The sequence below is a fragment of the Rana temporaria genome, chromosome 10 (assembly GCF_905171775.1).
Source record: "Rana temporaria chromosome 10, aRanTem1.1, whole genome shotgun sequence".
Lineage (NCBI taxonomy): Eukaryota > Metazoa > Chordata > Amphibia > Anura > Ranidae > Rana > Rana temporaria.
This window is the reverse complement of record NC_053498.1, coordinates 24,244,848-24,271,184: the sequence shown is the minus strand read 5'-3', so window position 1 is coordinate 24,271,184 and position 26,337 is coordinate 24,244,848. Positions and strand designations below refer to the sequence as shown.

The window sequence follows — 26,337 nt, the reverse complement described above, 5'->3', positions numbered from 1 at the left end:
GCTGATTTTTGGAAAGGGAGGGTGTCCCTGAATGGTAGTTTGGAAATGTGGTCACCCTACGTGAGGCTGGACCAGGCCTTATCCTGATGGCCACAGCACAAGCCTGAAGACTCCACACATTCTGCTATCTTCACTTCTATGAGCCGAGTGTATGCTGTAACAGTGTAAGTCACGATTCACAGCGGCGATGATCGGGGTGACGTCCCGCGTAGCTCCTCCCCTTACGCGTAAGGGGAGGAGCTACGCAGGACGTCACCCCGATCATCACCGCTGTGAATCGTGACTTACACTGTTACAGCATACACTCGGATCATGAGTGTTTTTAAATGTGAGTGCCCATGTTTTATCTTTATCTACATTAAACCGGTTTATACAGAGAGCACTAGATATCTTTTGTGTTTCTTCTTATACATGGTGGTCCGCTGATATCTGTATGGTATGGTGATTCCGCTTGGAGGTCGGATCTGACTGAGATTTTTTTGCTGACATGCTTTGTGACTCTTATGAGGTGAGAGTCCATCTTGCTTGTGGTGGTGGATTTCCTTTTGGTGTCTCCTCTTCACCTTCACTCCTGCCGGATTTATTTGTGTGATTCACTTTCACTTAAAGGGGTTGTAAAGACAAAAATATTTTCCTCTTAAATTAAAGTCTGACAGTAGCTGGTAAAGTAAAAAGTAATGTTTTGCATTATAAGTAGTTTGATACCTGTTGAAATCGAGCTGTTTTATTCACCTCCAGCACTCCTGAATCGTTATTCTCACTGACTTCCTGGTTTGCGGTGCGCATTCATTCTTGCTACATCACAGCCTAATGGGAACTACAGTTCCCATTAGGCTTAGCCTCCATGCCTGTGAGGGATAAGAGAACATCTTCACGCAGGGCTGTAGTCATAGGGAGGGGGTGAGCACATTCTGCTTTCCACCATGCAAAACGGCTCAGATGCTGGTGGAAAGCAAGAAGAGGAGTGACAAGAAATGGCATTTTCAAACCTGGATTACTGTATTTTGGAGGTCAAAAGGAAAAACGAGGTAAGCGATATTTAAATGCTCTAGCTTACAGCAATCAATTGATCTAATAAAAAACGAACCTTTAGTGTTCCTTTAAGGACATTATTTGTGGACACGTGGACATTTAATTTCACTGGCTTACATTTGTATTTGTATTTATATTATATATTGTTTATTTTTGCGCTGCACTTTTTCACTTTAATTTATGCTTTGGGAATTTTCTATGAATTTATCCTCAGTGCTGGCTAGCATATTTTTATTTATATTTTTATTTGTATTTGTTTATATCCCAGCGCTGAATTTTCACTTTTTTATTTGCTTCCTTTCTCTACCCCTCTTTTATCCTTATTTAAGTACTTACCTTCCTGATTTAAGTACCTGAGTTTATTAGTTGTAGGGAGGATTGGGAAATGGTGGTTCCTCAATCTCCTCCTGCTCTTGATGTTAGGGGTACAGTATATATCATAGTCTTGGGCTTTCGGGAGGAAAAGGAGGAGATACTGAGAACTGCTATGGGCGGAAGTGGGGGGCGCTCTATTAGCCCCTTAAAGTGATCAGGTGGCTCTGGAACTTCCCTAATTACTTTTACCTAAAAACCCCATCAGCAGCTCTAGATATCATTACCATGAGCTTGTGTCATTCCCTTATATATCAGGACCTTTATAAATGTACCTTGGTAGGCAAGGGGTTAATTCATATGATTATATGCATAAGGCAACTGATTTTGCCAAATGTTTGTGTATCAGTACTGCTAGAACTGGGAAGATGAAGGTGGGACACCCCAAAAGCTTGTCCTCAAAATGTTACTGTTACAGCAAACAAGAAAAGTATGAAGGACAGTCCTCAACCATCCCGGGATAGAGGGAGCCATGAACGCGGTCCTTTGGGAACATCCAGAAAACTCCCCATCTTTATCCTTTGGGCAGAGCAGCCGCACTCTTCCTCCGTGGTTTCCAGCAGGGAAGAGGTTACATCTGGAAGGGGTTGAGCAGCTGTGATTCACAAAGGGAGCCGCTTCCCCATATTCCAGTCTTTGTGCCGGAGATCCGGGAGGACAAGACTAGGAAGAAAGGACATTCCTGTACAGGTAAGAGACCAGCAAACCCCTTCATTGGGCTCATTATAGAGCTGCTCTGGTTGGTGCAACTCTTTATTTTATCTATATTGTTATTATTATTACTTGTATTATTATTATTTTTCTTAGAACATTTAAGGGAAATGCAAAAATTACCAGCCTGACAATCTGTAATATATATTTATTGACTTATCCAAACAAACAAATAAATAAATAATAATAATAATAATAATAATAATAATTATTCTAATAATTAAGTTCCTATTTGATTGACAGGCTTCCGACGGTTGCATCCATCGCGTCACGAGTAGCCGAAAGAAGCCGAACGTCGGTGCGGCTCTATACGGCGCCTGCGCACCGACGTTCAGCTACTTTCGGAAAATCGTGACGCAATGTATTCGACCGTCGGAAGCCAGTCAATAAAATAGGAAAGCCCAGTCCCGAAGACCATACCCGGAAGCGGCGGAGAAGATCTCTCTAAAATGGTAAGTACTGCTTCGATTTTAAAAAAAACTACCCGATTCCCCTAGACAAAATGAGCCTCAATCTAATGTTAAAAATTAACTTTTCGGGTGAACCTCCACTTTAAAAACGACGTTGCCCACACACCATAGTTTTTGAAAAATGATGAACAAAGCGCGGTGACGTACAACACGTACGACGGCACTATAAAGGGGAAGTTCCATTCGCCTTTGGGCTGCTTTAGCTGATTTCCTTGTTAGTAAAAGACGATTCGCGCTTTTCTGTCTGTTACAGCGTGATGAATGTGCTTACTCCATTATGAATGGTAGTTTTACCAGAACGAGCGCTCCCGTCTCATAACTTGCTTCTGAGCATGCGTGGGTTTTTAGGTCGTTTTTGCCCACACACGATCATTTTTTACAACCCGAAAAATGACATTGTTTAAAAATGTCATTAAAAAACACAGCATGTTCGAATTTTTTTTTTGTCGTTTTTCAGAAGCCGAAAAACGATGTGAAGCCCACACTCAAACATTTTAAATTAGTTTTTTTTTCATGACGAAAAGCAATCGTGTGTACGCGGCATGAGTCACAAAAAAGAATCCTTATACATCCGCTATGTAATGACCCTGAACTCTATTGTTTATTAACAGCTTCAATCCTTCACTTTTACCCCCTTCCTGCCCAGGCCAATTTTCAGCTTTCAGCGCTGTCGCACTTTGAATGACAATTGCGCGGTCGTGCTACACTTTACCCATAAGAATTATTTTTTCTGAGACAGATAGAGCTTTCTTTTGGTGGTATTTAATCACCGCTGGGTGTTTTATTTATTTTTTGAGAAACAAATTAAAAAATACTGAAAATTTCTTAATTTCTGCAAAATTATTGCAAAATAAGTCATTTTTCTTTTGTTTTTTTTAATTCCGAAATGCTTCTCCTTCACTGTTGTGGGCTGAAGAGGCTGCACTGATGGGCACTGATAGACTAAACTGATGGGCACTCATAGGTTGCACTGATGGGCAGTGATAGGCTAGACTGATGGGCACTGATAGGCATCACTGATAGGCTGCACCGATGGGCAATGATGAGGCAGCACTGATGGGCACTGATAGACAGCACTGATGCGGAAGCATTGATAAGCGGCACTGATGGGTATTGATAGACAGCACTGATAAGCACTGATAGCCGGCACTGATGGGCACTGATAGACTGCACTGATGGCGGCATTGATGAAGAAGCATTGATAGGCAGCACTGATGGGTATTGAAAGGACTGATTGGGAACTGTTAGGCAGTACTGATGGGCACTGATAGGCGGCACTGATGGGCGGCATTGATGAGGAGGCACTAATAGGCGGCACTGATGGGCACTGATAGGTGGCGCTGACTGATGGGCACTGATAGCTGCACTGATAGACAGCACTGATGGGCAGCATCAATGGGCGGCACTGATAGGCGGTACGGATGGACTGCACTGTAAGGAGGCACTAATAGGGAACATTGACTGATGAGCACTGATAGGCTGCACTAATAGACAGCACAGATGGGCAGTCATAGGCAGCAATGATGGGCACTGATAGGTGGCACTGACTGATGAGCACTAATAGGCAGCACTGATGGGTGGCACTGATAGTTGCTACTGACTGATGGGCGGCATTGTTGGGCACTGATATGCAGCACTGATGGAAGGCACTGACTGATGGGCACTGATAGGCAGCACCGATGGGTAATGCTCAGAAATACAAAATGATGTACATGATGCAGAGCAGCAGTCTGCCCTGGTGCAGTATAACTGCGGTGGGAAGCCCTAAAGTGGTTAAAGTATAACTAAAGGCAAAACTCTTTTTTTTAAATGTTTGGATAGAAGGGGGAGGGATTAGAACCCCTGTCCGTTTTTATTGCTGTCTGTGCCCCCTAGGGTGACCACATGTCCCGCATTTTGCAGGTCTGTCCCGGGCACAATTATTCCAGGACAATACAGTGTCCCGGAATAAAACTGACACAGCCCCCCCCCCCCCCCCCCCCCCGGGCCAATCTGATGCCCCCATAAAAAAAAGGCCGCCACATCACCGCTTTACTCACTGACAGTACTTGTCCTGGCCGGGAATGCCTGGAGGAGCACAGTCCCGCCCCCTGCTTGTGATTGGAGAAATCATAAATCCCGCCTCTTGTGTCCAATCACTGTACTGTGATTCGTTACAGCACAAGCTGATTTTTGGGAAGGGAGGGTCTCCCTGAATGGTAGTTTGGAAATGTGGTCACCCTAGTGCCCCCGTTGAGGAGATTCACCCTCTCTTTATGTCCTGTTTACCATTTTCACTGAGACCCACATTTTGGGTTTCCCCCGGAACAGAAATAAAGGGAAAATCTTCCAATGGGGACACTAGTTCTGGTGACAACTGGGGATTGCCTCACTTCCTGTTTTGGCTATGGGACAGGAAGTGAAGGGGAATCTCCTCAATGGGATACAGAGAGCAAAAATAAAGAAAGCCTGACAGGGATTATAACCCTTCCTTACTCTATCCAACATGAAAAAAAAAAAAAGTTTGCCTTTAGTTCTGCTTTATTAAAGTGACCCAAACCAAAACAATGATTTTATTAATAGAGCTGGTTAAAAAATATAATAATAATAATAATAATAATAATAATAATAATAATAATAATAATAATAATAATTAATAATCATCATTAACCACTTCCCGCCCGCCGTATGCAGAAGTGGTTCTGTTATCCTGACTGGGCATCCTATGACGTCCAGCAGGATAACATGCCAGCGCACGATAATAAGCACATTGATTGTCAGTACAGCCCCCATCAAATGTACCAATAAGCTACCAATCGGTGCCTGATCAGTGCCCCATCATAACCCTCTGCCAGTGCCCAATAAAGTACCAATCAGTGCCCACCACAGTGCCAATCAGAGCCCAGCAGTAACACCTGTCAGTAATCAATCAGTACCTCATCATCAGTGCTGCCCATCAGTGCCACCTGTCAGTGCCAATCAATACCACCAGTGGGTACCACCAGTGGCACCTGTCAGTGCCCATCATGGCCGCCTGTCAGTGCCCCCTATCAGTGCCCATCAGTGCTGCATATCAGTGCTGCCTATTGGTGCCCATCAGTGTTGCATATCAGTGCCGCCTATCAGTGCCTATCAGTGCTGCCTTATTAGTGCTGCCTCATCAGTGCCCGTCAGTGAAGGGGAAAACAAAATTGCCCCCTATTAGTGTCGCCTTACAGTGCTGTCCATCCGTACTGCCTATCAGTGCCACCCATTGGTGCTACCCATCAGTGCCTCCCATTGGTGCTACCCATCAGTGCTGCCTATCAGTGCCAATCAGTGCTGTCTATCAGTGCAGCTATCAGTGCCCATCAGTCAGTGCCACCTATCACTGCAGTCTATCAGTGTCCATCAGTCAGTGCCACCTATCAGTGCAGTCTATCAGTACCCATCAATTCCGCCTATTAGTGCCTCCTCATCAACGCCGCCCATCAGTGCACATCAGTGCCACCTATCAGTGCCCATCAGTGCTGCATATCAGTGCTGCCTATTGGTGCCCATCAGTGCCTCATATCAGTGCCCATCAATTCTACATATCAGTGCCTCCTCATCAGTGTTGCCTCATCAGTGCCGCCTCATCAGTGCCCATCAGTGCTGCCTCATCAGTGCCCATCAGTGCTGCCTCATCAGTGCCCATCAGTGCTGCCTCATCAGTGCCCATCAGTGATGCCTCATCAGTGGCCATCAGTGAAGGGGAAAACAACATTTTATGACAGAAACTATCAAAAATGTTGGTCTTTTTTAGTTTGTTTAGCAAAAAAATAAAAACCCCAGAGGTGATCAAATACCACCAAAAGAAATGTCTATCTGTGGGAAGAAAGTGATAAAAATGTTGTTTGTGTACAGTGTAGCATGACCGCGCAATTGTCATTCAAAGTGCGACAGCGCTGAAAGCTGAATACTGTCCTGGGCAGAAAGTGCCCGGTATTGAAGTGGTGAAAAAAAAAAAAAAATGATAATAATAAATAAATCTGTCCCTCCCTTGATCTAAAATTGAAAAAAAATAATTTAAACTTTTAAACTTTAAACTTCATGGAATCCACCTAGAATAGAGTCAGGCTGACCACACATTTGGAATTTTCCAAGGAACATTTATATCATTTTCCGAGAAATACAAAGAGGAAATAGAAGCCGTTTTTAAAATATTTGCAAGTTCAATAAAAGGTTTAATATAAAAAAAAACTGCGAAGCAATGATGAGGCAAAGTTAGCAATATGTGCAGAATGGAGGAGGAGGGAGGGGGGGGGGGATAATTATAGTGCGCCAGATTCTTGTACTTTCTGCGGCGGCATCGCGTAAGCTATTTACACTACGCCGCCACAACTTACTGGAGCAAGTGCCGTATTCCTCAAGCACTTGCTCCATAGTTTGCGGCGGTGTATCCCCGCGTAATTCAAAGGGGGCGGCTTATATTTCAATTAAGCGCGCCCCCGTGTCGATCGAACGGCGCATGCGCCGGGCTAAAAATAGCCCAGTGCTCATGCTCCAGTTCTCGACGGAAAACGTCCATGATGCCGACGTGTGCGTCATTGACGTAAAGTCGTATTCAAGAACGACTTACGAAAACGACGTACCCGACGGGAAAAGACGACGCGGACCCGACGCCATACTTAACATGGCATACGTGGGACTGGCGTAAGGTTACCCCTCATATAGCAGGGGTAACCTTACGCCTACGCAAACGACGTAAGCGACGGTTACGCGACGCGATTTCGTTCGGGAATCGGCGTATCAGGCTCATTTGCATAAACAAATGAGACCTGAACGTAAACGCCACCTAGCGGCCGGCGGCAAATTACATTTAAGATCCGACAGTGTAAGTGACTTACACATGTCGGATCTTCAGCGTATCTATGCGAAAATGATTCTAGGAATCACTCGCATAGATCCGCGGGTCAAAAAAGAGAGATACGACGGAGTAGCCTGGGTACCCGGAAGTAAACAAAGGCCCAGATTCAGGTAGATCGGGGCAATATTTGCGTGGGCAAAGAGCAAAGATTTTTCTCTGCGCCCACGCAAATATTTCGATTTGCCCGCGATTCACGGAGCAGTAGCTCCGTAAATTGCGCGGGCGCTATGCTAATTAGCCCTGCGTAAGGGCGCCTAATGTAAATGATCCCGCCGGGGGCGGGAATCATTTAAATTAGGCGCGCTCCCGCGCCGAGCGAACAGCGCATGCTCCGTCGGGAAACTTTCCCGACGTGCATTGCGGCAAATGACGTCGCAAGGACGTCATTTGCTTCTAAGTGAACGTGAATGGCGTCCAGCGCCATTCACGAATCACTTACGTAACCGACGTGAAATTTAAATTTCACGAGCGGGAAGCGCAGCTATACTTTAGCATTGGTTGCCCCTGCTATTAGCAGGAGCAACCTTGCGCTAAAGTTGCCGTACGGAAACTCCGTACCTTGCGTGCGCAGGGCCCGCGCAACTTTTGTGAATCGGTGGTAGTATGCAATTTGCATACTATACGCCGATCACAATGGCCGCGCCCCCTAGCGGCCAACGCAAGAATGCAGCCTGGGATATGAAGGCATAAGGAGGCTTATGTCTGTCACATCCTAGGCTGCATTCGGTGTAACAAGGTTCCTGAATCAGGAGCACTCGTTACACCGGAGCAAGTAAGCCCTTGCGCTGCCTAACCTATGGTTGCGCGGGCGCAAGTGCTTCTTGAATCTGGGCCAAAGCCGCAATTGCGACTAGTAAGCATGAGATCGGTGAAGTTTTTTCCCGATCTCATGCTTTCCAGCCTGGAGGAGAGATGTGGGGTCTTATTGACCCCCGCATCTCTCCATAAAGAGGACCTGTCACACACATTCCTATTACAAGGGATGTTTACATTCCTTGTAATAGGAATAAAAGTGTTAAAAAAAAAAATATGTAAAAAAAGTGTAAAGAAAAAAAAAAAAAAACATTTTTTTAAAACACCCCTGTCCCCGGTAGCTCGCGCTCAGAAGCGTACGCAAACGTAAGTCCCGCCCACGTATGTAAAGGTTTTTTTAAACCACATATGTGAGGTATCGCCGCGTGCGTTATAGTGCGTGCAACAATTCTAGCACTAGATCTCCTCTGTAAATCTAAACTGGTAACCTGTAAAAAATGTCAAAGCGTTGCCTATGGAGATTTTTAAGTACCGAAGTTTGGCGCCATTCCATGAGTGTGCGCAATTTTAAAGCGTGACATGTTATATCTATTTACTCGGCGTAACATCATCTTTCATATTTTACAAAAAAATTGGGCTAACTTTACTGTTTTGTTATTTTTTGATTCATGAAACCATTTTTTTTCCCAAAAAAAGGCATTTGAAAAATTATTGCGCAAATACCGTGCAGGATAAAAAGTTGCAATGACCGCCATTTTATTCCCTAGGGTGTCTGCTGAAAAAAAAAAAACATATATAGGGGCCGATCCACAAAAGAATTACGCCGGCGTATCTATTGATACGCGCGTAATTTTAAAGTTCCCGCGTCGTATCTTTCTTTTGTATCTACAAAACAAGATACTGTACGACTGCATCTGGGATCGATCCGACAGGCGTACGTCTTAGTACGCCGTCGGATCTTAGGTGCATTTTTCCACCGGCCGCTAGGTGGCGTTTCCGTCGAATTCCGCGTCGAGTATGCAAATTAGCTAGTTACGGCGATCCACGAACCTACGTCCGGCCGACGCATTTTTTTACGTCGTTTGCGTTCGGCTTTTTCCGGCGTATAGTTACCCCTGCTATTATGAGGCGTACTCAATGTTAAGTATGGGCGTCGTTCCCGCGTCGAATTTTGAATTTTTTACGTAGTTTGCGTAAGTCGTTCGCGAATAGGGATTTGCGTAGAATGACGTCACCGTCGTAAACATTGGCTTGTTCCGGTTTAATTTTAAGCATGCGCACTGGGATACCCCTACGGATGGCGCATGCGCCGTTAAAAAAAAAACGTTGTTTTTGTCGGGTCACGACGTATTTACATAAAACACGCCCCCATCACATTCATTTGAATTGCGCGCCCTTACGCCGCCAAAGATACACTACGCCGCCGTAACTTACGGCGCAATTTCTTTGAGGATTCCAAAAAAAAAGTAAGTTACAGCGGCGTAGTGTATCTTAGATACGCTACGCCCGACGCAAAAATGCGCCGATGTACGTGGATCTGCCTCATAATGTTTGGGGGTTCTGAGTAATTTTCTAGCAAAAGAATGATGATTTGTAGTGTTGAGCAGAATACGCCATATTCGATTTCACGATATATCACGAATATATAGCCGAATATTCGAGAAATATTCGCTAAATTCGAATATTCGTGATATTTTATCGAAATGAAATGTTTGCGAAATTTCGCTATTGCGAATGCGAAAATAATTGCGAAATTTCGACAACTGTGGTAGGAGCACTCTGATTGGCTCAGAATATTCGTGATATTTTATCGAAATTTCGCAAAATGCGAATGCGATATTTATTGCGGAATTTCGACAACTGCGGTAGGAGCCCTCTGATTGGCTCAGAATATTCGTGATATTTTATCGAAATTTCGCAAAATGCGAATGCGATATTTATTGCGGAATTTCGACAACTGCGGTAGGAGCCCTCTGATTGGCTCAGAATATTCGTGATATTTTATCAAAATTTCACAAAATGCGAATGCGATATTTATTGCGGAATTTCGACAACTGCGGTAGGAGCACTCTGATTGGCTCTGATGCAAAAGAAGGGCGGAGAAAATAATCGCGCGATATTCCGATTGCCGAATAATCGCATTGCGATTTTTCGGCAAGATAAAATGATCGCTTCAGCTACTCGGCCCAAGGTCTCTAATCATACCAGCAATGCTTTTAGACGTCGATGGAGATCTCTAGGATGTGATCTGTTCTAAAAATAAAATTGAAAAAATGCGAATATTCGGAATAGCAAATATTCACCGCGAAATTCGAAATATATCGCGAATACTCGAATATGCCATATTCGAGCCGAATATTCGCAATACGAATATTCGTGAGCAACACTAATTTGTACATGTAGGAGAGAAGTGCCAGAATAAGCCCGGTATGGAGGTGGGAATAAAAGCCCGGTATTGAAGTGGTTAAAATCTCTACAACCTTTCCCTTCTAAACAAATAATCGACATTACATTTTTGTCTTTCAGGGCTGGGTAACATGGAAACCTCAACCTCACAGTACTTCACCCCAGACCCCCTGGCCTTCCAGGCCGAGGAGGAAGGAGAGGAATATTTGACGGGGGAGGAGATACCCTCGGAACTTGACACAACACTCCGTTTCCTGTCCATCATCATATACAGCATAGCGTTTCTCCTGGGAACCACCGGAAATGGCTTGGTCATATGGATTGCTGGCTTTAAGATGAAGAGAACCGTCAACACAGTTTGGTTTTTGAACCTTGCAATCGCTGACTTCATTTTCACGTTCTTTTTACCATTGAGCATCACCTACACTGCTCTAGGTTTCAACTGGCCGTTTGGAACTCTACTTTGCAAGCTGAACAGCACCATCGCTTTCTTGAATTTGTTTGCGAGTGTCTTCCTGCTTACCGTCATCAGTGCTGACCGTTGTGTCTCTGTGGTCAGACCCGTGTGGGCCCAAAACCATAGGACTCCAAGACTGGCTTCCGCTATCGCCCTTTCTGCCTGGCTGGCGGCGTTAATCCTCTGTTCACCCTACTTGGCCTTTCGGGACACCATACGAGACAATGAGAACAATGTCACACACTGCTATAATAACTACGCCTTCTCCAATGACTTTGAAGACTTGGAGGTAGTAGCATTGAGGAACATGAGACACCAAGTAATGATATCTGTAAGGTTTCTTTTTGGGTTCTTGCTACCATTTGGACTTATCTTAGTTTTCTATTCTTTGATGGCTTTGAAGTTGAGAAGAAGTCATATTTCGTGGTCCAGCCGGCCGTTCAAAGTCATGGCATCTGTTGTGGTTGCGTTCTTCCTCTGCTGGTTCCCGTATCACATCCTTTCTGTACTGGAAGTTGTTATGCACCACTGGGACAATAAAGGACTAAAGTCAGCTGTTCTTATTGGAAGTCCACTGGCTACCAGTCTGGCTTTTTTTAACAGCTGCTTAAACCCTTTCCTCTATGTCTTCCTGGGCAGAGACTTTAAAGAATCCTTGAGAAGATCGATCCTTTCAGCTTTCGAAACGGCATTTAGTGAGGAGCAAGGGAAGAACGCCTACAGCCTAGCAAATCCCCGGTCTCTTTCTGACCAAGAGTCTCAATTTACCTGACTGAGCCTGGACCAATATGGTGGAGATTAGTCTCAGGACAGATTATTTTTACTTCAGGAATACTATGTTTTGGGCCATCTAGAGGCAATATTGTCTAAGCATTATATGGAAAAAATGGAAAGAAACTGCGCTACAATAACAAAAAAGGATAGAAGAGAGAAAAAGACTTGCAACGTAGTCGCAGTCTATTCACTCCGAGAGCTGCGATTACCATGTAAACAATAAGTACAAGAAAAAAATGTGAGAAAAATATAAATCGCGCTACCTCTAAACACCATACTTGACAAACACGAAATTAAACGATTGGCAAGTGAGTGATATATAGGCCTAGATTCAGGTACGGCCGATCTACGTTGCGCGGGCATAGCGTACCGTATTTACGCTACGCCGCCGCAACTTAGAGAGGCAAGTGCTGTATTCACAAAGCATTTGCCTCCTAAGTTACGGTGGCGTAGCGTAAATGGGCCGGTGTAAGCGTGCGTAATTCAAAGTAGGCTGTAGGGGGCGTGTTGTATTTAAATGAGGCTTGACCCCATGTAGATGCATGGCCGAACTAACGGCGCATGCGCGAGCATGCTCAGTATCACGTCGTATTTACGCCCCAAGATACGTTGGCTCAATGCCTGTGACGTGAACGTAATTTACGCACAGCCCTATTTGCATATGACTTACGCAAACGACGTAAAAAGATACGCTTGTTCCGACGTCCATACTTTGCATGGGATGCGCCACCTAGAGACCAGCTTTATCTTTACGCCGGCGTATCTCTAACGTAAACGGCGTAACTAATTGCGACGGGCGCACGTACGTTCGTGATCGGCATATGTAGTCATTTGCATATTCTACACTGAACTCAACAGAAGCGCCACCTAGCGGCCAGCGTAAATATGCACCCTAAGAAACAATGGGATAGGAGACTTGCGCCGCTCGTATCTTAGCCTAATTTAAGCGTATCTGGTTTCCAGAATACGCTTAAATTTACGACGGCGCAGATTTGGACTTATGATGGTGTATCTACTGATACGCCGACGTAAGTCTCTGAGAATCTGGCCTGTAGTGATATATTTGAAGCCCACTGCTACACATTGGAGTATGATAGCCACTAGGGTGCACTATGCAGCCATCTCAACACCACTCAGTAATAATGAAAAAATTATATAATAGTGAAAAATACAAAAAGAAAGAAAAAAAACAAATTACATTCGGTCAAGAAACATATAAAAAAAATAACTTATTGGTTTTAAATGGATGTACATAAAATAAAATTAGAAATAGTGACAATAAAAGTCCATAAGTGTATAGCAGATGAGATGTCAGACACCCGTGTATTTGTGCCACATTTCAAATCAGTTGAAAAAACGTGTCCAAAGAAACGTGATGAATCCTCCACCAGACTATGAATTGGCTCCTTACCAGATTTCCACAATCCCTTATGACAGGGGATCATAAACAGCATGTAGCAGGTAGTCACTCCCAATCTCGCAGTTCAGACATATGTGGTCCTAATGGGTCTCATTCACGAGCAATTTCACCGTTATCAATGCCCATCATGTAAAAAAACAATAATGGCTCCACATAGTTTATTAAATAAGTAAAAATAATTTATTAAAAAGTAAATCGCACTTACAATCATGCAGTTAAAAATCGGCTTGAATCTGATGTGCCGGCCGGTACACAAACTCTCAGGCACCCGTCCACTGGGGAAACGTTTGGAGCTAGTTAGGTGGCGACAGCACGCCGCTCCGCCCTACGTCCGTTTTGTAAAAAATTACTTCTTCCAGGGGCCCCTGCGATTTACGTTTTAATAAATTATTTTTGCTATGTGGAGCCGTAATTGTTTTTTTACATGATGGGCATTGATAACGGTGAAATTGCTCGTGAATGAGACCCATTAGGACCACATATGTCTGAACTGCAAGACTGGGAGTGACTACCTGCTACATGCTGTTCATGATCCCCTGTCATAAGAGATCATGGAAATCTGGTAAGGAGCCAATTCATAGTCTGGTGGAGGATTCATCACGTTTCTTTGGACACGTTTTTTCAACTGATTTGAAATGTGGCACAAATACACGGGTGTCTGACATCTCATCTGCTATACACTTATGGACTTTTATTGTCACTATTTCTAATTTTATTTTATGTAAATCCATTTAAAACCAATAAGTTCATTTTTATATGTTTCTTGACCGAAATGTAATTTGTTTTTTTTCTTTCTTTTTGTATTTATCACTATTATATCATTTTTTCATTATTACTGAGTGGTGTTGAGATGGCTGCATAGTGCACCCTAGTGGCTATCATACTCCAAGGTTCTGATATAGCAGTGGGCTTCATATATATCACTATATATCACTCACTTGATACCAATGGTACCAATGGTTTCAATTTGTGTTTGTCAAGTATGGTGTTTAGAGGTAGCGCAATTTATATTTTTCTCACTCTAAGCATTATATAATTGTGGAGATTTTATCGAATTATCTGAAGACTCGTAGTTCATCAGAATGTGTTTGACTGTCCACTCTTCTCCTTTGAGTCAGAATACAAGATCTCTACCCAGATACAGGCTACAAAACAGTTTATGAGCTATAGAAAGTTATATTCTATATAAGCTGTGTTAAAACTACTTTTAATAAGTTGGATGTAAGTTGGAAATTAGTCTTTTCAATGATATGCATGAACCAAGCTAGTGGAACTGCCTGTCCTTGTCACTTGGGGCCTTCTCTGAGAACCCTCATCACCACCTTTCTATAGCCTCATACACACGATTGGACTTCAAACAAACTTTTCCGTGAATTTTTGTTTGAAGGGCGTTGGCCGTGTACTTGGTATGCATATACACGACAGGACTTTTTCAGAAAAACTTTCCCAAAATCACGTGTTTTTTCTGCTCTTTACCGCCACCCTTTGGTCAACTTCTGCTATCGTTGGTTGATTTTAACATTGGTTCTGAGCATGCGTATCTGTACTTCGGACTAAAGCCCAATGGATTTCTGTACACATGGCAGGACTTTGCACCGTAGGACTTATGTTGTCAAAAAGTTTGTCCGTTTGCAGAGCGAACTTTTGTCCGATGAAAACTGAAAAAGTTTGTCCGATGGAGGGTAAACACAGTCGGACTTTGAAGTTTGTTGTCAAAAAGTCAGACCGTGTGTATGGGCCTTAAAAATGCTTGGTTTGGTGTCATGGCATTGTTATAATTGAAAATGTACTGGTGACTCATGGTAAGCAATATTGTTTCTATCAGCAAGTCCTACTTTGAATGTGCTGCCACAAAAACTATGCCTTCTTGATTGATTTGGAAGATTTGGAAAGGTAGCGATGATGTACACGAGACACCAAATAAAGATATCTGTACAGTTTACAGATAAAGAAATCCTCACTTCCTGTTCTTCTGTCTGTAACTACACACAGTAATGCAAAGCTTTCTCCCTGGTGTGGAGAAAGCCTCTTGAGGGGGGAGGGGGCGAGCAGGCAAGTCAGGACACTCTCTACTTTGCAGATACGGAAAGGAGCTGTGTGTTAGTGGGCGTCCTGACACTCCTGCTCGCCCCCTCCCCCCTCAAGGGGCTTTCTCCACACCAGGGAGAAAGCCTTGCATTACTGTGTGGAGTCACAGACAGAAAAACAGGAAGTGAGGATTTCTCAGAAGAAATAAGGACATTTAAAAGCAAAATCAAAGGATGAGGTAAGTGAAGGAGGACTGCACTAAGGTAAAGGAATCTATTTAGGGAAAACATTTTTTACCTTTACAACTGTATCTCGCATGGCAGTGGTGCTAAAAACAAGCAATGATGAGCCAACCAGTCATGGAAAGCTGGGCTTCTTGTTGTGCCTTTATTCTATCGAAGAGCAAAGTCATGTTTCAATGTTATAAACCACACAACAGGGCCATCTTAATAGCATCATGGGCCCCTGAGCAAAGTAATGCTCTGGGGCCCCTACAATGAGGACAGTGCAGGTAAACGGACATCAAGTAGGTAGGAGGCAGACTGCCTCCCCTGTGTATCTTTCACTCTCAGTGCCATCATGGGGCCCCCAATTTCGGGGCAGCGTGGGCTCAAGGACCAGTAGCTTTGGGCAAAGTGCAGGGCCCCCCCCCATGCAGTTGGGGACCCTGGGCAGTACCCAGGTGTGCCCTCTCATTAAGACAGCCCTGCCACACAACATGACTGAGAATAAGTAAAATCAGCTGTTTGCCACCATGCTATGCCATAAATTCCACTCAGTTTATGTTTAAAGTGGAAACCCAAGCAAAAAAATAAATAAAAAATATATACTTTCAGAAACTTTATTTTATATGTCACATAGATGTCCTTTAGTTTTATATGAAAATTATAATGATTTTGAATCTTTTTTGTTAAATTTTTTGGAGGGTTTGTAAGATTTTACCTCCAGGAACACATGCACACCCTGGAGCTCCTTTAAGTGTCCATAAGTTGGAAAGTGTCCTTAATGTGAACCCAATCTGCACAAGCAGTAAAAAATACTAAAAAAACAAGCCCTTGTTCACCTCTGTAGCTATAAGCATTGGTGCGAAATTCATCTTTAATATTCATAGCAGATGCACTGAAATCACAGCTCTTTTCCTCTTGACTTTCTATTCCAGCAGAATTGTGTTTGTAAACTGTAATGCCCCGTACACACCATCACTTTATGTGATGAAAAAAAAATGACGTTTTTAAAAACGTCACTTTAATTGACCGTGTGTGGGGGAAAACGTCGTTTTATGTCTTCTAAAAAATGACCAAAAAAAATTGAAGCATGCTTCAATTTTATGTGTCGTTTTTCAAAACGTCAACTTTTACTTCACAGAAATTGACCGTGTGTAGCAAAAAACGTCATTTAAAACGACGTTTTTTCACCCGCGCATGCCCAGAAGCTACTTATGAAGCGAGCTTCAATGGAAAAACGTGGTGGAACGTAACCTCGCTTTGCTAGAACATTGTGAGAAAAACGATGGTGTGTAGGCAACTTCGTCTTTGAAAATTGAAGTTTCAAAAACGTAATTTTTTACTTCACAGAAAATGTTGTTTTTTTTCATCACATAAAGTGATGGTGTGTACGGGGCATTAGAAACTAACTGAAACCAGACTTTAGAGTCTCTGGGCCGTATTCTCAGAAGAGTTACGACGGAGTATCTCAGGAAACTCTGTCGTATCTCTGTTTTTTGACCCGCGTATCTATGCGAGTGATTCCTAGAATCATTTTCGCATAGATACGCTGTAGAGCCGACAGGTGTAAGTCACTTACACTGTCGGATCTTAAATGTAATTCGCCGCCGGCCGCTAGGTATCATTTGTTTATGCAAATGAGCCTTATACGCCGATTCCCGAATGAAATCGCGTCGCGTAACCATCGCTTACGTCGTTTGCGTATGCGTAAGGTTACCCCTGCTATATGAAGGGTAACCTTACGCCAGTCCCACGTATGCCATGTTAAGTATGGCGTCGGGTCCGCGTCGTCTTTTCCCGTCGGGTACGTCGTTTTCGTAAGTCGTTCTTGAATACGACTTTACGTCATTGACGTTTTCCGTCGAGAACTGGAGCATGCGCACTGGGCTATTTTTAGCCCGGCGCATGCGCAGTTCGATCGGCACGGGGGCGCGCTTAATTTAAATATAAGCCGCCCCCTTTGAATTACGCGGGGATATGCCGGGCCTTTTACACTACGCCGCCGCAAACTACAGAGCAAGTGTTTGGGGAATACAGCACTTGCTCCTGTAAGTTGGGGCGGCGTAGTGTAAATAGCTTACACGCCGCCGCCGCAGGATCTTAGAGAATCTGGCCCCATGTTCTAATCTTTGAGAATGAATTACTTTGCATTACATGCAGCTAGAGAGGTGCCTAAGCACAAGGCCCTACCACTGCTCCAACCCTGCTAGAACATGATCCCATCTGCTAATACTGACCCCCTAAACCAATGTGCACCCTGCTCCTTTCGGTAGACCTAATCACAAAATTTCTGGACACAGATCTTTATATCCCAAACAAGGAATGTCCACACAATAGTTAGCTTCACTACACTTTGTTGGTGCTGTTGAGGGAATGGCAAGACAGTCACATCACTAGGACATACATTCTGGAGAAACTTGATATATACAGTCAACCACATAAAGTGGACGGTCCACAGTAGTCAGAAGTAAAAGCACATGCAGGACTTCACAGCTATCTCTCCACAGTCTCTCTGCCTAGGGTCATCAGTACTCACAGGACTGTGTTCTCTGAAGTAACCTCCTAGCTAGTTACAGGGAATCCTCTAGGGAAGCAGCCTCGGCGCAAGGATCACCATCCTGGCCTACAAAGCCTTTTGTAATCTCCCTTGGTTCCCACCTCTTTAAGTGACAGAATGACTACAGCTGGCTCCTTTTGCATACATGTCCTCTTTACTTGGCCTCCTGCCCAGTCCAGGGCCTGCATGTGTTAGTTATATGCTCACAGGTGTGGGGTGTTTGGCTCCCATGCCTCAAATCTGTGTGTCCCTTGCCCCCTAGCTAATAAGCGGGTGCCGTCTCACCTCTGACATCACTGTGGGAGAGCTCTACCTAAAAAGGGCCTACCACCTAGTGTCACTATCTGCTGTACCAGGCACTATTCTGGTACAGAGCCACCTAGCGGCTCTGTACCAGGCACTATTCTGGTACAGAGCCACCTAGTGGTAACTGCACCTGCCTACAGGTGTGTATGGATGTTTTTTTTAATGCAGTGCACCACAACACATGTCTAGTGGCAAGGTGTGTTGAGGTACCATTGAGAAGGAATGGCACCGCAGCACACCAACCACAAAATGCATATATTCTCAGTACAAGCTGTGAACCTTGCCTAAAGTAGAACTCTCATCAAAAAATATATGTGCTGCATTACTTCATTGTAAATTAGAAAAATGTGGCCATACTGTAAGTGAGGCGCATCATAAACTTACCCCCATCAGGGTTGTCACCAAGGTGGTGAGCTGAGTAGTGCAATTCTCTGCATTACTGAGGACCGACCACTCGAGGCCAGTGAAAATCTATTGAGTGGTCATGTGACAGGCTTAAAAGCACCTGGAAAAGGATAAAAATTAGACAAGAAGGTCTCCAAGAGGGCCTCAGAGGGAGTTCAGAGTCGGGCTTTAAGGAAATCAGTAAGATTATATGTAATCATGTGGTTGGCTATGACTTAAGTATGTATTTTTTGGCAATGTACTTTAAAGTCACCAGCATAAAGAGAAACTATTGCCTTTTTAATAGTTTTGTGCATGTATAGTTTAACCATATATGTAATTATAATTAATGTAATCTGTAATTATAATTGATGTAATGTGTAATTACTGTACATGTATTATTATGAATTATTATTAATATTTTAAACAAATAGTTTCCCCTAAGGAGCCGCTGGTGAATTTAGTCCTATTTTTCCCCTTAGAACACACAGTCAGGAACACAGCATTTTCTAAAAGAACAATCTCCTACGCTAAAGAGGAATGTACTGGCAAAGAAGGGTCACCAATCTTCAGCTGCTCCAATATAGGCAAAACCTTGCTGCCCTCAAAGGACTGGGGGAGCCCAAAGATCACACTGTAAAACAAGAACAACAAGGGTGCAACGATACACTCAGTTTTTCTAGGCTGGGTTGCTCAACCACTGGCCTGCCTACTCTGGGATGGCAGGTCGACAAGCCCAGATTGCGGATTCCTGACCCGCCATACCAGAGCATTAGTGTCAAAAATCGAGCCTGGCGCAATATGAGCCATTTGACTGAAGTAGAGAACAGAGCTGATGCTTACAGTATAGTGCCACCTCCTGTCACAGGTGGAGTGATGCCAAATGCACTCCACCTCCTGGGACAGCAGCTGCCAGCCATACTTACCCTGGGGGGGCATCAGTACTTGCCAGCCATAACTGCTCTGTGGGACAGCCAGCAGCAGCCACCAGCCATACCCGCTCTGGGGGGCAGCCAGCAGAAAAAGTGGGTTGGCCCACCCTTTTCTGGTGGACAACTTTCCCAGAAAAGGGTGGGCCAACTCAATATTGAACCCTACAGACTAAGACTGGGATGCCATTAAAAGTGTGTGTAAAGGCAGGTGTCCCAATACTTTTGGTAATATAGTGTTTCTCTGTGAAAGAGCCTTACAGGGTCACCAGCATTCCTATTCAATTAATGCTGTTAAAGAGTCTCCTTGTATAAAACTCCACAAACACTGGTCTATAAATTTTATAAAATTATTGACCTCCGAGATGAAATGTGCTAGGTCTTAAATATTTTGATTAGATGAATTAGATAACAGGTGATAAAGGTGCTGGTTGGCTAAAGTTTTTAAGATATTTCACAATACAGATTTATACAGGCGAGTATATTTGCCTACAAGAAAAGGAAGTATGGGGTCCCCTCCCAGTCCATATCAAACCCACACCAAAATAAATAACAATAAACATTTATACACAGGCCTACAAGGGAAGGAGGTGTCTGATGACTAGGGATGAGCTGAACACCCCCCGGTTCGGTTCGCACCATAACCTGCAAACAGACCAAAAGTTTGTGTGAACTTTAGAACCCTGTTAAAGTCTATGGGACTCGAACGTTTGAAATCTAAAGTGCTAATTTTAAAGGCTAGAATGCAAGTTATTATCCTAAAAAGTGTTTGGGGACCTGGGTCCTGCCCCAGGAGACATGTATCAATGCAAAAAAAAGTTTTAAAAACGGCTGATTTTTCGGGAGCAGTGATTTTAATAATGCTTAAAGTGAAACAATAAAAGTAAAAATATTCCTTTAAATTTCGTACCTGGGGGGTTGTATAGTATGCCTGTGAAATAGTGCTTGTTTCCCGTGCTTAGAACTGTCCCTGCACAAAGTGTCCTTTCCGAAGGAAAAAAAGTAATTTAAAATCACTCGCGGCTATAATGAATTGTCGGCTCCCGGCAATACAGAGAAAAGTCATTCATAAATAAAAGAAAAAAAAAGCGTGGGGGTCCCCCCAAATTTAATTACCAGGCCCTTCAGGTCTGGTATGGATATTAATGGGAACCCCGCGTCAAATTTAAAAAAAATGATGTGGGGTTCCCCCCAAATATCCATTCCAGACCCTTGAGGTCTAGTGTGGATTTTAAGGGGAATTCCATCCAAAATTAAAAAAAAATGGCGTGGCGTTCCCCCCAAAAATCCACACCAGAGCACGCAACCTGGCAGGCCGCAGGAAAAGAGAGGGGGACAAGAGAGCGTCCCCCCTCCTGAACCGTACCAGGGCACATGCCCTCAACATTGGGAGGATGCTTTGGGGGTCTGTGACCCCTCAAATCACCATGTCCCCATGTTGATGGGGACAAGGGCCTCATCCCCACAACCCTTGCCCGGTGGTTGTGGGGGTCAGTGGGCGGGGCGCTTATCGGAATCTGGAAGACTCCTTTAACAAAGGGGACCCCCAGATCCCAGCCCCCCCTATGTGAATTGGTAATGGGGTACGTTGTACCTCTACCATTTCACTAAGAAAGTGTAAAGAATTGTAAAAAAAAAAAAAACACACACACACACTGTGGAAAAAGTCCTTTATTAAAAACAAAAACAAAAATCCAGCGGTGGTAATCCACTCTCGGTCTCCGCTCTAACGCTGCCGGTATCCTGCAACAGGTGATCTCCTCTCCGACGGGGTCCAGCAATGAGAAGATCTCCTCTTCATCCAGGTCCGGGATCCAGCGATGAGATGTCCATCCAGCGCACGCATCGCCTGTCTCCACCGGAGACAGCCCGGCGAATGACACAGCTTCAGCAGTGACAGCTCTTATGTAGGTGAGGGCGGGGCCACCTGTCACGTCACTGGGGAAGCCTGGGCTCTCCCTTGCGTCAAAAAAAAAATTTATAAAAGAATAAGTAATTGTAAAAAAAAAAACTAATGACATATGTGCCATTGTCACATTAGATAAAAAAAAAGTATCGTTAATAGGCATCGGCGGGTACTTGCAAAAAAAGTATTGGTACTGTACAACCCTAATTATTACCTAACTAATTTATTGTTCTTTTATTGCAAGATACATTTGTCCTGGTCAGACCTACACCTCTTCCTATTACATTTGGTGGCTTGTGAAAGTGTCATTGCCTAACAATTCTAAAGAACAGTTGTGTGATATTTCCCCTCAGAAGCCAAGATGACTCGAAACTGTGTAAACAACGCAGATAACTTGCGCTACATTTGGGGCGAGGTACATTTGCATCTCAAAAGTGCAGTATGACGGCATTGGTAAAAAAGGCATTCCACCTATATTTTGTATGCAAATTTGGGGATCAGTACAAGAGTTGGGCCCTCGTTATTGTTGCATTACATTATATGTGCAACTTATCTGTGCCATTGACTAAACAAGAAAAAAAAAGTCCATGCCTTTTGTAGTCCCAATGACAATGAAAAGGATGCAGCGGATCTAGGGCCATTGATATCAGGGGACCCAAACTTTAACTTTTGGTATTAATAAAAAGATACATTTATAATGATTGATGTATCCGAATCTCTGAATGAAATAGTAACGAATTTCATTGAAATTGGTTTAAATTTGTTTAATTTATTAATTTTCTAACTAATTCCACATTTTCAAAACAATTTGAATTCAGATTGGCCAAAAAAAGATTGATCAATTCAAATTATGTGTGAAGAATAGCTTGTTTTTAAGCAGCAGGGTGGGAAGCCAGCTGCTGCATCCTTAACAACCAATGATTCATCAGCTGTCAGCGGGCTCCCCCACTGACAGCCGAAATGTAAACAAAACAATGCCAGCAATACAAAAATATATAAAAGAAAACAGAGTGGGAGCAAGTGAGCCCCCACCCAGTTAAATTGACATGCGGTTGATATTGCCAGCCTGACTTTTAAAAAAAAATAAAGAAAAAAATGACGTGGGGCCCCATCCAGTCCATACCAAAAAACATCAATTGCAGCCTCACTGTGCCCATTAAACGCAGCCACTGTGCCCATCAAACGCAGCCACTGTGCCCATCAAACGCAGCCACTGTGCCATAAAATTGTCGCCACTGTGCCATGCCATCAAACGCAGCCACGGTGCCCATCAATTGTCGCCACTGTGCTATGCCATCAAACGCAGCCACCGTGCCATCAATTGTTGCCACTGTGCCTAACAATTGTCGCCACTGTGCCATGCCATCAGTTGTCGCCACTGTGCCCATCAATTGTCGCCACTGTGCCATGCCAAAGCAGCCACTGTGCCATAAATTGTCACCACTGTGCCATGCCAAACGCAGCCACTGTGCCATGCCATTGTCGCCACTGTGCCCATAAATTGTTGCCACTGTGCCATGCCATTGTCGCCACTGTGCCCATCAATTGTCGCCACTGTGCCATGCCAAACGCAGCCACTCTGCCATCAATTGTCGCCACTGTGCCATGCCATTGTCGCCACTGCGCCCATCAATTGTCACCACTGTGCCATGCCAAACGCAGCCACTGTGCCATCAATTGCCGCCACAGTGCCATGCCAAACCCAGCCACTGTGCCATGCCATTATCGCCACTGTGCCATGCCATTGTCGCCACTGTGCTCATCAATTGCTGCCAGTTTGCCCCTAAAATGCCGCCAGATTGCCCCCCCCCCCAACTGGCACTTACCTTTCTTGGTCAGCCATCCTCGGATCCTCCTCCGCGATCCCTCAAAGTAGTCCCACCCTCAATCTTGCTTCAGCCAATCAGGTTACTGGTAACCAGAACCGGTGAACCTGATTGGCTGAGATGCGTGTCTGTGTTAACTTGGGAACGCACAGCCCGTGCGTCCCCTGGTTAACTATTTGGAAGCCGGTTACAGCCCTCAGACTGTAATCAGGAAGCCTATCAGAGCTCTGATAGACACTTCCACAGCCAACCAGCTGCCATTATTCAGATGGCCGGCGCTCACCAGGGGTCAGCAGCATGAATCTATGTATTGTTTTTCAGTGGCAGTGCAGGAGTGAGAGGGAGCGGCGCTCCTGCGCCCTCTATGGACGCACCACCACTGTACCAGGCCCATACCGAAATAAATAACAATAAAGATTTATACACAGGTCTAGAAGGGAGGGAAATGTCTGATGACCATGATGCCTAGTAACTTCCCGACAAAGTACATTAGAACAATGAAAATTGTACCACCCGGAGGTGTATAAATATATCTTTACTTTGAGACTAAAGTTTATTACCTAACTGTCATTTTTTGTTCTTTTATTACAAGATACATTTGTCTTGGTCAGATCTACACATCATAACATTACATTTGGTGGCTTGTGAAAGTGTCATTACCTATCAATTCTAAAGAACAGTTGTGTGATATTTTCCCTCAGAAGCCACGATGCCTCGAAACGTTGTAAACTACGCAGATAACTTGTGCTACATTTGTGGCGAGGTACATTTGCATCTCGAAATGTGCAGTACGATGGCAGTGGTAAAAAAACAAAATGTTGCATCCAAGCCATGTTGGTAGCCCCTGCAGTTTCACAGACAGCAGATTGTGAGGCGAGAGTATGAAACTGACATGTAATGTCACTGATCGCAGGGAGAGAGACCAACTGATAAAACTCAGTGGTGATGTCGGGAGTGGGCGGGCCCAGCAGCTATCAAACACCAGTCAATGGGATTTGGTCTGGGCGTGTTCGCTACATTTGTGTGGCTCCGCCCTTTTCTTAAGCAGTCCAAATATTGGCTGGTGTTGATAGCTGCTTAGTCCGGCCCACCCTCAACATCGCAGTTGAGTTGTGACAGCTGATCTTTTTGGGCAGTAAGCCAGGGGTGTCCAAACTTTTTTCAAAGAGGGCCAGATTTGATGAAGTGAACATGCGTGAGGGCCGACCATTTTGACTGACATTCTTTGAACCATTTAAATTTGATCTAAGTGTGTTCGTCCGAGCACTAATACACTACTCAACAAGAAATCGCTTGCCTTTGTGGCTGTGTGTGAGTAAAGAGATGAGTTTAGGCGTATTATTTATTGGCATATAACACACATTAAGAGGGAAGTTGCAGGAAAAAATAAATACATTTAAATAAAGAACTGTGAAGCAAAATAAGGGTCAGTGCCCATCTGCAGCCTCAAAAGTGCCCACCATTGCCATGAATGTAGCCTCACCATTGCCAGGAATGCACTCACCATTACCAGGAATGCAGCACCATTGCCAGGAATGCAGCACCATTGCCAGGAATGCAGCACCATTACCAGGAATGCAGCACCATTGCCAGGAATGCAGCACCATTACCAGGAATGCAGCACCATTGCCAGGAATGCACTCACGAGCGCCAAAGATTAATTACAGGAGAATCTCTTGTTTACACAGCGGCCTCTTTAATAGAAAGACCCACCTCCTTTGATGGACAGAACAGTCATCCAATGACAGCGCGGCACTTTCTATTACAGAGGCCGCCCATAAACAGGAAATTCTCCTGTGTGAGTGTATGGTGCTCGTCCCGCCTCCTCCCTGTCCCATTCCAAGGCATATACATCTTTGTGGCCCCAGCGCTGGGAGATCGTCGGGGGCCACAAAAGATATATATGTCCAAGTAACCAGGTGGGCCGTTCAAAACCGTAACGGGGGCAGGACTTTGGACATGCCTGCAGTAAGCAGTTACTTTATATGACAGTGTCACACACTTGCAAGCCTCGATCTGCTGCTTGTGATACTCCCCCTCTCCCCTATCAGTGCCAATCAATGCTGCTTTCCTATCAGTGTCAACCAATGCTGCCTATCAGTGCCAATCAATGCTGCCTTCCTATCAGTGTCAACCAATGCTGCCTATCAGTGCCAATCAATGCTGCCTATCAGTGCCAATCAGCGCTGCCTATCAGTGCCAACCAATGCTGCCTATCAGTGCCAACCAGTGCTGCCTATGAGTACCAACCAATGCTGCCTATCAGTGTCAATAAGTGCTGCCTATCAGTGCCAACCAGGGCTGGACTGGGACAAAAATTTGGCCCTGGACTTCATCCAGACCGGCCCACTTTCAATTTGCAAACACGCAGAAAAACAAGTGAAGCAGGAGGGCTAACGGCATGCAGGAACATTGCTACAGCCTCATTGGCTGGAATTTCAGAAACCGGCAATGCTACACAGCCATTGGCTGCCTTTCAGCAATGCAGCGGCGCTGAGGCTGAGCCAGGTTGCACACTAGGTAAGGTGATGGGCAGTGCAAATGACAGGTCTCTCCTATACAGGCCGGCCGGACAAATCGCCCCCTCCCCCCAGGCTAGCCAACCCAGATGGGCCACCCAAGCCCCCCCCATTCAATGGCCATTAGCAGTTCTTCTTTATTTCTCTTATAGGCAGTACAGCGGTGCTCAAATTAATTGGTGGACATTACTTTGACAGGCTGTCACCGAAACCAGCTCACTGAGCCATCGGCCCACCGGGAAACTCCCTGTAGTCCTGATGGCCAGTACATGCCTGGTGCCAACCAATGCTACCTATCAGTGCCAACCAGTGCTGCTTATCAGGCCCAATCAATGCTGCCTATCAGTGCCAATCAGCGTTGCCTATCAGCACCAACCAATGCTGCCTATCAGTGCC

At 44.5% G+C, this 26,337-nt stretch overlaps 1 protein-coding gene across 1 annotated transcript; it reads left to right on the top strand.

Moving 5' to 3' along the window:
* Positions 1-1,503: 1,503 nt before the first annotated feature.
* LOC120916037 (chemokine-like receptor 1) lies at positions 1,504-12,237 on the top strand. The gene is made up of 2 exons (XM_040326885.1): positions 1,504-2,094; positions 10,732-12,237. Exon 2 carries the CDS (start codon positions 10,743-10,745, stop codon positions 11,838-11,840), a length of 1,098 nt encoding a protein of 365 aa, XP_040182819.1. The 5' UTR covers positions 1,504-2,094; positions 10,732-10,742; the 3' UTR covers positions 11,841-12,237.
* Positions 12,238-26,337: the final 14,100 nt, after the last annotated feature.